At 29.6% G+C, this 14,121-nt stretch overlaps 1 protein-coding gene across 1 annotated transcript in view; it reads right to left on the reverse strand.

Annotated features, from left to right (window-relative positions):
• Nucleotides 1-12,958, reverse strand: part of LOC100198037 (polypeptide N-acetylgalactosaminyltransferase 13) — a 40,580-nt gene extending 27,622 nt beyond the window's left edge. The window contains exon 1 of the mRNA XM_065810449.1: nt 12,379-12,958. Coding sequence (XP_065666521.1) covers nt 12,379-12,896 — 518 coding nt within the window. The 5' untranslated portion in view covers nt 12,897-12,958. The remainder of the gene's footprint in view (nt 1-12,378) is intronic.
• Between the last annotated feature and the right edge of the window lie 1,163 nt (nt 12,959-14,121).

The raw sequence follows: 14,121 nt of genomic DNA on the forward strand, positions 1-14,121 counted from the left end.
TAAAATCATTATTTAAACTGATATTTATTTCTAAAATATGAAATCAAGTTGTTTTATTAAATAAGAACTATTAACAGTAACAAAAAAATATGTCATTACACTAGTATAAAAGAAATTTATTACCTATTAAATTCATCGTTAACATTTTTAACATTAAAAAATTTCTTATAATATTTAACCTTGTTAAAGAGAGAAAAAATTATCATTTAGTAGTTAGTTTTACAATAAGAATGGATTCATGTGATTTTGGAAAACTGTCAAATAATACTTGTCATAAACTAATTTATTGTAGAAAAACTGATTAAAAAGATTGTTAAAGAAAAGATGCCAGAGAAGAATTAATTTGGAGATCTGGAATAACAGATGACAAAACTTTAACAACCTGCCATCATCATAAAAAGATTTAAAAAGTAGAATAATTCCTGAAATAAGGAGCTATCGTCAATTTAACCCAGAATCTATAGATACTATTAGCTTTACACGAACAAGTAAAAGTATTAATATAATAGACATTTTTTTATTTTTATGGTATTAAAAGTTAAACTTTAAATACCATAAACTAATCAGTAAATTAACATTGATACATTGAAATTTGGTGAGTTTCTTCTGTGTAAATAAAATGTAAATGAAATGCATCAACACAGGCATTTCATTGGATTGGTATGATAAATGAAATTTATTATGTTAAAATCTTTTTATGGTGATGGCAGATTGTTAAAATTTGTCATCTGTAGAAGATGTTTATGAACCCGCGCTGCCCTTTTAACAAATTTTTCAGGCCATCTAGGGTGGATAGGTATTGAGTTTTAATTACCAACACAATTTATATCACTGATGCACCTGTAACAACAAATGACACTTTATTTTTTTGTGTTTTATTTTGTAAATAATTAATTATTATAATAATAAATTTTTGAAAACAATCTTTTTAAAGTTATCTTTACTTTGTTAAAATCAAAAAAAAAATTGCCCCAGCCCCAGGGATCCTCTGGTAGTCTGCCCTGAAAACAATTTTAACAAATGTTTATCAGGACTACACAAATGCTGAAATTTTCAGAGCTCCAGTTAGTCTGGAAAGTAGTGAAAAATCTATTTCAAGATTCCACTAAAAAAGGAGGGGCATATGCCCCATCTCTTCTTCCCCCTGGTATCTAGGGCCCTGGAAACAACTTTAATACTCACATTTATCAGCGCTTCAGAAATACCAAAAGTTTCAGAGCTCCAGCTAGTCTGGAAGGTAGAGAAAAATCAATCTCAATATTCTGCTATAAAAAAAGTGGGCTCTGTGCCCCGTTTCCTATATAAAGAAATCCATATACGTGCAGATCAAAGTGCTTATGTTTTCTAAAAGATTAATGAATATAGAATGATGTGTAAAAATTTTTTATATCATCAAAGCCACATGAGTTTCTTGGGCATTAAAAATAGCTATATAAAAAATTGCCTAAATCTATTTAATAATAATAAATTATTACTTAATAATATTTTATATTTCTGATCATTTCATTGGATTTGTCACCCCTAAAAATAGCCAGGTACAAATTTTTAGGTAAACAAATATTTTTAAAGTTATGTGACTTGAAACCTCTAAACAAACGTTGCAATTCTGAGGGGTCAAGAGGGGCCTGGCCATATCTGCTAAAATTAAAATGGTCATATATTGATGAATTTAATGATTTATTATGTGACAGCATTGACAACCTTACCACTCATTCATATATTGCAAAAACACAAAGTAGATACTTAAAAAACTGTAAAAAAAATCTTAACCAAAACGAATGCTTAATTTTAGGAGATTTTGCTGAAAACCATCAATATGTTGTTCAGGATGAGGTTCAAAGTTATCACTGGAGCAAAAGTCAATGCTCACTTTATACAATTGTACTTTATTTTATAGAGAACAAACTTCTCAAACATAAATCTTTTTGTTACCTTTCAGAAGATGTTGATCATGACACAGGATTTATTTACAAGACTCAGAAAGATATAACTAGATATATCAAAGAAAATCTACCTGATGTATCAAGTGTGAAATTTTTCTGATGGTTGTGCAGCACAATTTAAAAATTTTAAAAATTTTATCAATCTTTGTCATCACAGTAAAGACTTTGATTAAAATGCTGAATGGGTATTTTTTGCTACCAGTCATGGTAAATCCCCCTGTGATGGTATTGGTGGGACTGTTAAAAGAGTAGTATGTCAAGAAAGTCTAAAACAAATAACTACTGGGCAGATTTTAGATGTTAATTTAATGTACTCCTTTTGTAAAGCCAAGATAAATGGAATTTATTTTAAGTTATTTTCAAAAGAAGAAATTGATCAAACACGAGCACAATTAGAAAAAAGATATTTAGGTGGAAGAACAGTTCCTGGCACAAGGATGTATCATCATTTTATTCCAATTGCTCCAAACACTATAAGTTATAAAAAAATAAGTACTGATGCATGCACTGAAATAATTGATATCATTCCAAAAAGCAAACATTATGTAGATATTTCATTAAATATTAAAAAAATGGATTATATTGCATGTTTTTATGATGGATTTTGGTGGGTAGGGATTGCTGAAGATGTAAGTGAGCTTGATATAAAAGTCAGATTCATGCATCCACATGGACCAGGTAAAAACTTCTTTTGGCCAATGAGAACTGATGAGTGTTGGGTGCTCAATTCTGAAGTTATATGCCTAATTTCTACACCGCGAACAATACAGGTCGAACATACAACATATCTGATTTAGATTTGAAGAATATAAACTGTTGGTTACAAAAAAAATTAATTATGTTTAAATTAATTTTGTTTTTATTTTATTTACTTATTTTGCATTTAAAATGTCTTTTATTTTTTTCAAATTCTTGAATTGTAGGCTGAGAAGGAGGGGTGGGGGTTTAAATAAATCACAAATCACTCCCATCTTATTATGTCAATGACTATATTAGTCTAAAACTACATAAAGATATTGATTGTCAAAATGTTTTAAAAACGTTTTAATATCTTTGGTTTTAAAATTTATGACATGCAATCGTAAAAAGATCTTTGCAATAAGAGGTAAGTATTTATCGATTTGAAGTAACGCAAATAAACTGTTTCTCAAACTTAAACTAAAAAAATATGTTTTTAAAATGTATTTTAACAATCAACTATTATTTATTCATTTTATGTAAAAAAAATAAATAAAAATAAATCTAGGGAGATGGGGGGCGGCGTGGGGCCTCCCGTGGGAGGGGAAGTCAATAATTTTGAACAAAATTGGACAAATGAGGCATTTCTTGAGATAATCGAGTCTTGAGGGTGCTTTTTTTGGATTTCTCAAGTTAAAATCTATTAGAGTACCAAATTTTAGGAAACTTCCCAAGCCATTATGAAGATACTGTATGTCAAAGTTGCTTTGTAGTTGCTTCAGAAAATCACTAAAATGCTGAGACAGCATTATTTCAAGTGACGATATCTCTGGAACCCATTGGTATTTTTAACTAAAATTTTCGCAGTTATTATTTTTTTGATATGGACTGCAAGTGGTGTAAAAATAAACAAATTCTGAGACGTAAGGGTGTCGAAAATTATTTTTTTTGGATGATTTCATATATTTTTACCCTACATATGAAGAGCTTTTTTTCAAAACGCGGTAAGCGCCAATTTCGAAAAAACTGCGTTAAGTGGATAATTTTGAAGAGAAAGTTAGATACTTTTAAGTCATGTTTGTAACTAATTAATTAGGTTCAATTTTTTTTTTTTAATTTAGGCTCTAAAAATTATTTATTTTCAAAACGCTGTATAATTTTTTTAGTTTATTTTCAATGTGCTGTATATTTTTATGACCAATCCGTGCTTATATAAAGTTAATTCCACGCAAGCGCAATAGTCATATTTAAATAATAATAATAAAGATGGCTGATTTGGACGGTTTAGATGAAAGTGTTGTGTCAACGTTAAAATCATGAAGAAAAAAAAAAATTTGCTGTGCAAGAGAGAAAAATAAGTTATTTAGACATTCAAGCGGAGGAAAAATTCCTACTATATCATGTAATCATGTTTCAGGTTACTGCAAAGTGAGTTTTTTTAATTTAATGATCTTCGTATGTTGAAATTATAATTTAGTTATGAGTTTAAATTTTTATTATACACAATGTAAGATTACTTGGTATTATTTGTGTTTATGGCAAAATAATTATTTATTGATTGACTTATTTCAGGCTCGAGATATAACAAAGGATAATTTGCTAAAACATCATACAGAATTCTATATTATTGCAAATAAATCACAAGATGCTATTTCAGGCTCGAGATATAACAAAGGATAATTTGCTAAATCATCATACAGAATTCTATAGTATTGCAAATAAATCACAAGATGCTACTATACTGTCAATGCTTAATATAATCAGTGTTAAAAGAGTCAGAGTGAAATATAATAATCGAATAAAGTTAAGAAATATGAGTATTGAGTACTTTTTATGCTGCGAGGGAATTAAAGTACGAGTTTGCCAAGCTTCATTTTGTTCAGTATTGTGTAAGTATAAAATTACTTTACTTTTAATTCAGAAATAGAATGTATATTTTGTTAAAAAAAATTAATGAGTATAAGTTAATATTTTATTAATTTATTCTAGCCATAAAACCTGATAGAGTTTTAAGAATTGCAAGACACTGGTATGAACATGGAACAACCAGACCTGAAAATAGAGGAGGAGACAGGAAGAAAATAGCTTTTTCTGAAAAGAAAGAAGTTATTAAAAACCATATTCAGAAAAGGTGCTCCAGGACGTAAGTATTTGCCCTCTGATTTAAATGTAAAGCGGATGTACGAACTTTTTTTGGATAAAAACAATGCTTATACTGTAGCTACTGTAGGCTACCATTATTATTATGGGGTATTTATGAATCATTTCAATTTAGCTTTTGGATACCCAGCAACAGATACATGCTCTACATGTCAAACATATAAGTTGGCTATGAAAAACCAAAATATTACTGATAACCAAAAAAATTAAAAACTGCTCTTTTCATTCTTCATCGAAGGAAAGCCAGAAAATTTTATAGTTTTCTCAATGATATTCATCCCAATGAGATCACTATCTGTTTTGACATGATGGAGAACCTTGTACTACCAAAATTATCAATCGGAGAAGCCTACTATTCTAGACAGCTTTATTTTTATGTCCTTGGTGTTGTTATTCATAAAGGTGATAAGTCTCAGTCTGTTAACAATATATATTTTTTTACTTGGATGGAGTGTGAAAATAGGAAAGATTCGAATATGATCTGTTCAGCTATAGAACATCTACTTAAAAATGTTTTAAAAGATAAATGTTTCAACGCCTTGTCACTTCGATTGTTTTCTGATGCATGCTATGGCCAGAACAAAAACATAAATATGACATGTATGCTTCTAGCTCTAAGAAAACAATATTTTAATAAACTGCAGATTACACATACTTTTCCAGAACGAGGTCACTCATATCTGCCAGCTGATCGTGTGTTTGGTCAAGTTCAGCTAGATATTAGAAAAGAGACCAAATTTTTGAGCCTAATGGGAGACATTTAGACCACAACGTTTGGAATTAAATAACTGTGTTAAACTTGCTAAGAAAGACGATGTTTTTCGTCTTCTCGGTCTTGTAGGAGCAGAAGGCAGAATACTTAGTATGTATAAAACACTACTCTGTAATGCCACTGAAGATAATGCTAGCCTTAGTGAAGAAGATAGTTCATAATTTGATTTAAATGTTTTTTAGCTGTGAATTTTGTTAACATGTTTAATTTAAGATACAAATATTTAAAAAAATTTCCAGCATAACATGATTTATTTTGTTTTGTTTTTTAATAACGTTATTGAATACAAGATAAAATACTCATTAACACCTTATATATTTTTATAGTTGCACTTGTGAGTTGTTTAAAAAAAGTTGCTGATTTATATTAAAGGAGAACAAAATTTTAAGGTAGATCTTAGAATGCATAATAAAATAATATTATGTTTCATAAATAGATATAATTTATTAATGAAATGGATATAAAGCGTTTTGTTAATAAATAATACTTGGATATACAGCGTTTTGAAACAAAACAAAAATAACCACTGAAAATACACATCGATTTTATACCGCTCGATTTCAGTAGACATTATAGTCTTATTAATAAAGTACATGTTTAACTAAATCAATAATAACTTATTCCAAAATACTTAATTTCTTTATGCAGGAGAAAAGTTCGATCTACTCAAAACCCAAAAAATGGATTTACAGCGTTTTGAAAATGAGCTCTTCATATATATATATATATATATATATATATATATATATATATATATATATATATATATATATATATATATATATATATATATATATATATATATATATATATATATATATATATATATATATATATATATATATATATATATATATATATATATATATATATATATATATATATATATATATATATAGATATAGATATAGATATAGATATATATATATATATATATATATATATATATATATATATATATATATATATATATATATATATATATATATATATATATATATATATATAGATATATATATAGATATATATATATATATATATATTTGGAAGGGCTACTGGAAATAATATTTTGATGCAGTTTAGCCGCCCAACTGGGCGACTCGATTTTTTTTTAATTATTATTATTTCAATAATTCTATAAGCAAAATTTATGCGTCCAAATATAAATTAGGCAAAACTTATGCGTCCAAAACTTAAGATGACTTTTATCTAACATAATAAGGACCACCCCCTTCTGCGTACATACGCATTATTTATTATTCAAATATTATCTTGTTATAACATTCTAAGAGAAATGATAAAAACCAAGTTGCGTAACTAAAAATGATAATACATAAAAAGTTTGCTTTTATTTAATGTTTTTTTGCTACTAATCTAATTACGTTTCAAAAAATAAGAAACATTAATTTGAACAATTATTACTTGATTTCTTTTTTCTCTCCTTATTATTCATAATGTAATCCTCATTAAACATAAAAAATAGTTGTGACAATCAAAAAAAAAAATTCAATGTTTTAAAAAAAATCGAGTTTAGGAGAGATAGTCAAGACTTTACTGCTTGAGAATTGCAAAATTTGTTAACGAAAAATGCAAAATTTGTTAACTGGTGATGGACGACTGAAAACATTGGCAGGCGACCAAGATTAGCTAAATTATTACTCTCAGTCGCCTGCCGGGATAACGACCAAAATCCAAATGTACACCACTGCATATGTATATATATATATATATATATATATATATATATATATATATATATATATATATATATATATATTAGGGATATGACTTTTTAATTTTTTTTCAAATAAAATGTTTCCTGTATCATAAATCGATGAACTTTTACCTAAAATCATGAAAAAAGGCCCAAATAGCTTTCTGCAACAAAAAAATGTCACCCCCAAAATAAAAATTTGATTTACCATTTTTATACATTCATTTTTGACCGATGTTTTAATCTTAAGCTGAATTCTCAGCTTAATTCTATTTATTTCATTATTTTGTTATGAATTTATAAATATAACGCCACACGTTACCATGGCAACGAAACGGCCGTGTGCCGGCAAATACTTGGAATTGTTATGTGATGACGTCATTGTGTTACCACGGTGATATAGACGACTGTAACAGACTGTAGAAGATTATAGAACTTAGTAGAACATTCTGGAAGCTCTAAATAATTATATAAGCGAGCTGCTGTCAGAGCTCAGTGTTGATAATGTGAATAGTTCTATGAAGTACTCTGCGTGTAACTGAGCTAATAAGGAACTACTGTAGCGAACTAAAGACGCTGTAAGTGTACGAAGTATAAGTAGTTGTAGCATTATCGTTAGGATACGGACTGGATTATCGAACTGTTATCAACATTGACTGGATTATCGAACTATAATTGGATTACTATACAGTTAAAGTATTTTATTAATTAAACGACTTTATTAAACGGATATTTACGCTCAGCTATCCGTAAAGTCGTAACAATATTATATGATGTCTCACAAGAAAAGTCATACCACAGTAACAAAGAACAAGAAGACTTGGACTAAAAATTTGGTGAGATTTCAAGAGTCACACAGAAGAAGAGGAAGCGTGGCTGTAGAAGAACATTCACTCGATGAAAAATCCAGAATACCACTTCAATTGCAGATCGTAGGAAGATACCAGTTTCTCGGAGCATATGTTAAAGGAAGAAAAGAACGAATAGACCAAATTTCTAAGGAAATTACAAAATTGTGGGACAATAAACTGAATTTTCCACGTGTGTCTGATCAAGTGATAAGAGCAAAGCTTATGAAGGTGCTGAAGGTCTATGATAAATGTGTCAAGCGTGGAAAATATGATGTTCTCAATGCATTATTTGACATCACGAAAGTGAATGGCCAGTGGTTATCCTCGGAAGATAAACGTCTATACCACCTACAAAAAGAAAGTAAAGGACAGGTGGGGTACTCAACAGGACAAGTGGCAAGTAAAGAAACCATTCACCCTTCCAAGAGAAGGAAAGTCCAGTCTGGAACAGCAATACCTTCCACATCATAAGTCCTGTCTACCACAGACAGTGGTACTGAATCTGAAAACTGCAAAAGTAAGAGTGAAGATGATGAAGACGACGACGGTGATAAAGACGATGATGAGGACACTCAGAAAAAAACTAGAAAGCACTACAAAAGTAAATTTGCTGTAAGTATGGTTACATCAAGTGGAGTTTCCACAAAGAAAGCTGCTAAAATAGGCAATGTATTATCACAACAAGGTATTGATATTCCAACTCCAAGTCAATCAGCAATTTACAAGTCCATATTCAAAGAGGCAGGTAAATTAAAAAAAGAAATGATACAACAACTTAAAATGGAACAGTGGTCCTTACACTTTGACGGCAAACGAATAGATGATAAGGAATATCAGGTAGTTGTACTTCAGAATGAAAGAACTGACGTGAAACTTGATGCACTGCGTTTAAAAGATGGCAAAGCTGAAACTGTTGCTGAAAAAATTGCCAAACTTATTGATGAATACATTTTGTGGAATTCAATTAAGATGATCATTACTGATACAACAAACGTCAATACTGGGAAGAGAAATGGAGTTGTTGTGAAGTTGCAACGTATGTTTAAATTAAAGGGTGTCACAATACCACAATTTATCGGTTGTCAGCATCACGTACTAGACAGGATTCTCCGTCTGGTGATGGACAAAGAACTTGGGGGTGATACCAAATCTCCAAACATTGAATACCCATTTGTGTCTGAACTGTTGAATAAGTATGATGAACTGAAGGATAAGCTTGTGAATGGAACTGTAGAAATTCTTGATAAATCAGGGTGGAGAGACGATATGAAGTTTTTGTACCATTTAACAAGAGTGTTTAGGTTCTATGAAGAACAAAGAAACTTCCCTCTGATTCACTTTCAGAACATTCCTAATATGAGCAATGCCAGATGGAACTCAAGAGCCATTCTCGCCATTCTGGCGTTCATTCTTATGCCTGAAGCGAGAAAGAATTTGGAGAAGGTTTGCAGGTTCATTTCATATGAGTGGGCAGAACATTGGTTTAGTAGTCAAAAGTACAATGACAATGACTTCAAGAATTTATCTGATGTATTGAAGCCTTACAAAAAGGCATTGCAGTCATTCAAAAATCACTGGAAGAAAGAGCCATCCGTCATCGACATACCACGAAGTAATCAGATAGCTGAACGTGCAATCAAGGTGATGCAAGACCTGTATGCTTCCTGCAGAAAGAAAGACAAACTGCAACTTCGATTCATTCTAAGTAATAAGCGCTAGACTCTTTATGAGACGTGAGCATCATGTGACCCATGTACTAAACACAGTAGGCCTATAGACACAGACAGTTATGTATATTGTTGTACTAGACGCTTTGATACTGTTAATTTTGTAATACTTGTATAATTATATATCACATAATGTTTTTTGTTATATCACAGTACATGTTGCATAAATAAATAAAATAACAACAGGAGTATGACTCTTACAACATCTTCAGCCTTTAATATTCATTTACTGTACAAAAGTGTACCTATTGAAAATTCGATTTTTTGGTTTTGGGGTGACCTTTTTTCAAAATATGTCAAAATGAAACATCTATTCGTTCTTTTTACATAAAAGTTCATTGAATTACGATACAGGCCTAGTAGGTTGCAAAAAAGTCATATCCCTAATATATATACTACTGTGATCAAAAAGTAAGGTGAATTTTTAATTTAAACTTCCCGCCTTATTCGAATCGTCTAATCTTTTTTATTTTTAAGTTGGTAGGAATGTCATTAACATTTGCGCCAAATTACACGTCAAACTCATAATTTTTTTTTTTTGTTTACGCTTGTTTCTGAAGTACCAAAAGTGCATTCGGCGATTTTCATGATGTCTAATTTTGTTGAGCAAAGAAGTGCTATTAAATTTTGTTTGTGGAATGATATTTCTGTTGCTGAAACGTATCGAATGTTGCAAAAGGCCTTCGGTGAAGAGACTATGTCTCAAAAAAATGTTTACAAGTGGTACAAAGACTTCAAAGAAGGCCGAGAACGTGCTGATGACTTGGAACGCTCCGGACGACCATCAACTTCGATTGATGATCGCCACATCAACAAAATCAAAGAATTGGTGCTTGCAAATTGTCGGTTAACCATTCAAGACCTTGTTGACATGGTTGGAATATCATTTGGGTCGGTGCAAGCGATTTTGAAGAATCATTTGGGCCTCAGAAGACTCAAATCACGTTTAGTGCCGAAATTTCTCAATTTCTTTGAAAAAGAGCGTCGCGTTAAAACGTGTGAAGCAATGCTTTCTGACTATCAAGACGTCTACAAACAAATTATTACTGGCGATGAGACTTGGGTCTACGCATACGACCCTGAAACAACCGACCAATTGAGTGAATACCGTGAATAAGGCGAGCCGAGACCGAAGCAACCACGTCAAAGTCGCTCAAAAATCAAGGTCATGTTGACTGTTTTCTTTGATTATTGTGGTGTCGTGCACTACGAATTCCTTCCAACTGGCCAAACTGTCAACAAGGAATATTATTTAAGCGTTATGCGACTTTTGCGTGAAGCTATTCGCAAAAAGAGACCGGAATTATGGGCCAATAACTCTTGGATTTTGCACCATGATAATGCGCCTTCGCACACAGCACTGGTTCTTCGTGAGTTTTTTGCCAAAAACTCTACCCATGTTGCTCCACAACCACCGTATTCGCCCGACTTAGTACCGTGTGACTTCTGGCTGTTCCCAAAGCTCACCCACGGAGACCACTCCGGGGAAATCGTTTTGAGTCCATTGAAGAGATCCAACGTGAATCAGCACGCGTATTGAAGGATATCCCTACCGAGGACTTTTCGGCATGCTTCGAAGACTGGAAAAAATGTTGGCAAAAGTGCATTGGGGCCGGGGGGGATTATTTTGAGGGGGACGATACAGATTTGGAAAAATAAATAAAGATTTTTCATTTTATAAAAAAATTCATCTTACTTTTTGATCACAGTAGCATATCAGGGATGCAGAGTCCCAAAAAGGAATCCGGATTTGAAAGTCACAAAAAAATTACTTTATCCTAGTTTTTGGTTATCCAGGAGCTCTAAAAATATAAATAAGTTTATGGACTACTAATAGAAAAAAAATTAAGATTTTTAGGTTAGAGGAACAATCAGTTTTTGAACCCAGAGTCCTTAAGTATAATGGCGGCAAGGACTCCGGCTTAAAAACAATAAGTTTCAAGTCATTAAATCTCATGAATTTTTTTCTTATAGCAGATCATAAGTCAACAAACATGTTTAGAGCTTCTGGACACTACAGACTTGGAAAAAGTAGAGATATAAAGCCGGAGTTCTTTTCGGACTCCGCATCCCTGATATATATATATATATATATATATATATATATATATATATATATATATATATATATATATATATATATATATATATATATATATATATATATATATATATATATATATATATAGTTATATATATATATAGTTATATATATCTATATATATATAGTTATATATATATATAAATATATATATATATATATATATATATATATATTTATATATATACATATATATATTTATATATTTATATATATTTATAAAATATATACATATATATATATTTATTCCTATTTATATATACATATATATATTTATATATATATTTGATAAATATATATATATATATATATATATATATATATATATTTATATATATTTATATATATTTATATATATATATATATATATATATATATATATTTATAAATATACCCATATTTATATACATATATATATATATACAAACTTACAGATCACCACGAACATCTCTCATTGTACGATCCAAGGATATTTTATCACTAAGAACTGAATTGAATGAGTGGTTGGCAAATATCTTTTCTGCATATTGTTTTTCTGCTTCAGTATCCAGATAAGATGCCTCACCCCCTTCACCTTTCATTGGATTAATGTTTTTTTTAGCACTTATATCATAAACAGGTCGGTCTGCACCTTGAGATAAGACTGCACTCTCAGGTAATTCAGAGCTAATAGTTTTTTTATTCCAAAATTCATCTTTAAGCCAAGGTAAATCAAAGCTTCGTTTGTATGCTGGTGCTAATGGTTGTATATTAACATGACTCATATAATGTGAGTCAGCTTTTTCATTAGATGTTATAGTGAGTTTTTCAAGTGAATCTAAAGCATATTTATTGTTTGCGATTAACAACAAAACATTCATAGCAAACCAAAACACTGATGTTAATCCAATAATGTATAATAGTTTTCTAGATGTTATTTTCCCTTCTGCCATGTTTGCAATATATTTCATTTTTAATTAAATGGTGTACTCAACATTTGAACACTGGATGGTCATAATACTGTAATAACAATAGTACTAGTAATTAATACATTTATAATAGATTATATGCAAAAGCAAATATAATTATTCTGTTATAATAAGTAACTTTAAAAAATAAACAATTGTTTTTTTTTATTACTATGATTTTAATTTCATCATATTATTACATTTATACATTTACATACACTATATACATATGCATTTTTACTATACTATATACTACATACATTTGTACAATGTACATTTTAAAATTATACTTTACTAATGCAATTTTTTCACAAATGCAAATGCACTTCTTTTTGGTTTACTTTCTGTAGGTAAACCTCCTCAGAACAATTAGTTACTATAAATATATATTTATAGTTGCTATAAATATATATTTACAGTAACTAATTGCTTTGAGGATGCTAGTGATTTTAACAGGCACAAATGTTTAAATACAAATCCAATGAATAACCATAATTTAATGCTTATTTCAAGACTTATAGAAAAGTTATTTTTAGAATGTCCACTTTCATAAATACAAAAAAATCTGTATATCTATTTTACATATATATGCAGCATATGAACTTTCAGTTATACTTGTTGTAATATAGCGAATACGACAATATTTTATATTTGGCACAAACATATGTAGATTAAAAGTTATACAGAATATTTTGCATATTTAAAAGTAGACTCTGAAAAATATAGCCAGTATTAAATACAACTTAAATAAAACTTGTATTTTTTAAAGTGTTTCATTACTATATTTAAAAAAATGATTTAATATATTAATTCCTTTCATATCCTGATTAATTACCATAATTACAGATTATCAAGATTCATAAGACGCAGATACGCAAACACTTTATTGTTTCGAAATGTCATTTCGAAAGATCAAAAATGAAAGATTAAAAATCCAGTCAACAAAACCAAATTCGCGTTGCAACGGTTTTCGCCGTTTTTTACGCGTCCAAAATTTTGGAATACACACACCCTAGAAAAAGTAAACCCAAAATAAATAAAAATGTCTGTGATATGCCTCTTTAATTTGCCTTCCACCATTTTTTCTCTAAAAAAAAGAAGGAAAGCAAATCACAAAAAGTCGTATTAACAACGTTTTTTTAAAGATTAAAAATTCAGTCAACTTCTAGTAAAAAGAACTTCTAGTAAAAAAAAATTCAAAGTTCAATAAAAAATCTGTTTGTTAACC

This window comes from Hydra vulgaris, chromosome 11, assembly GCF_038396675.1.
Source record: "Hydra vulgaris chromosome 11, alternate assembly HydraT2T_AEP".
Classification (NCBI taxonomy): domain Eukaryota; kingdom Metazoa; phylum Cnidaria; class Hydrozoa; order Anthoathecata; family Hydridae; genus Hydra; species Hydra vulgaris.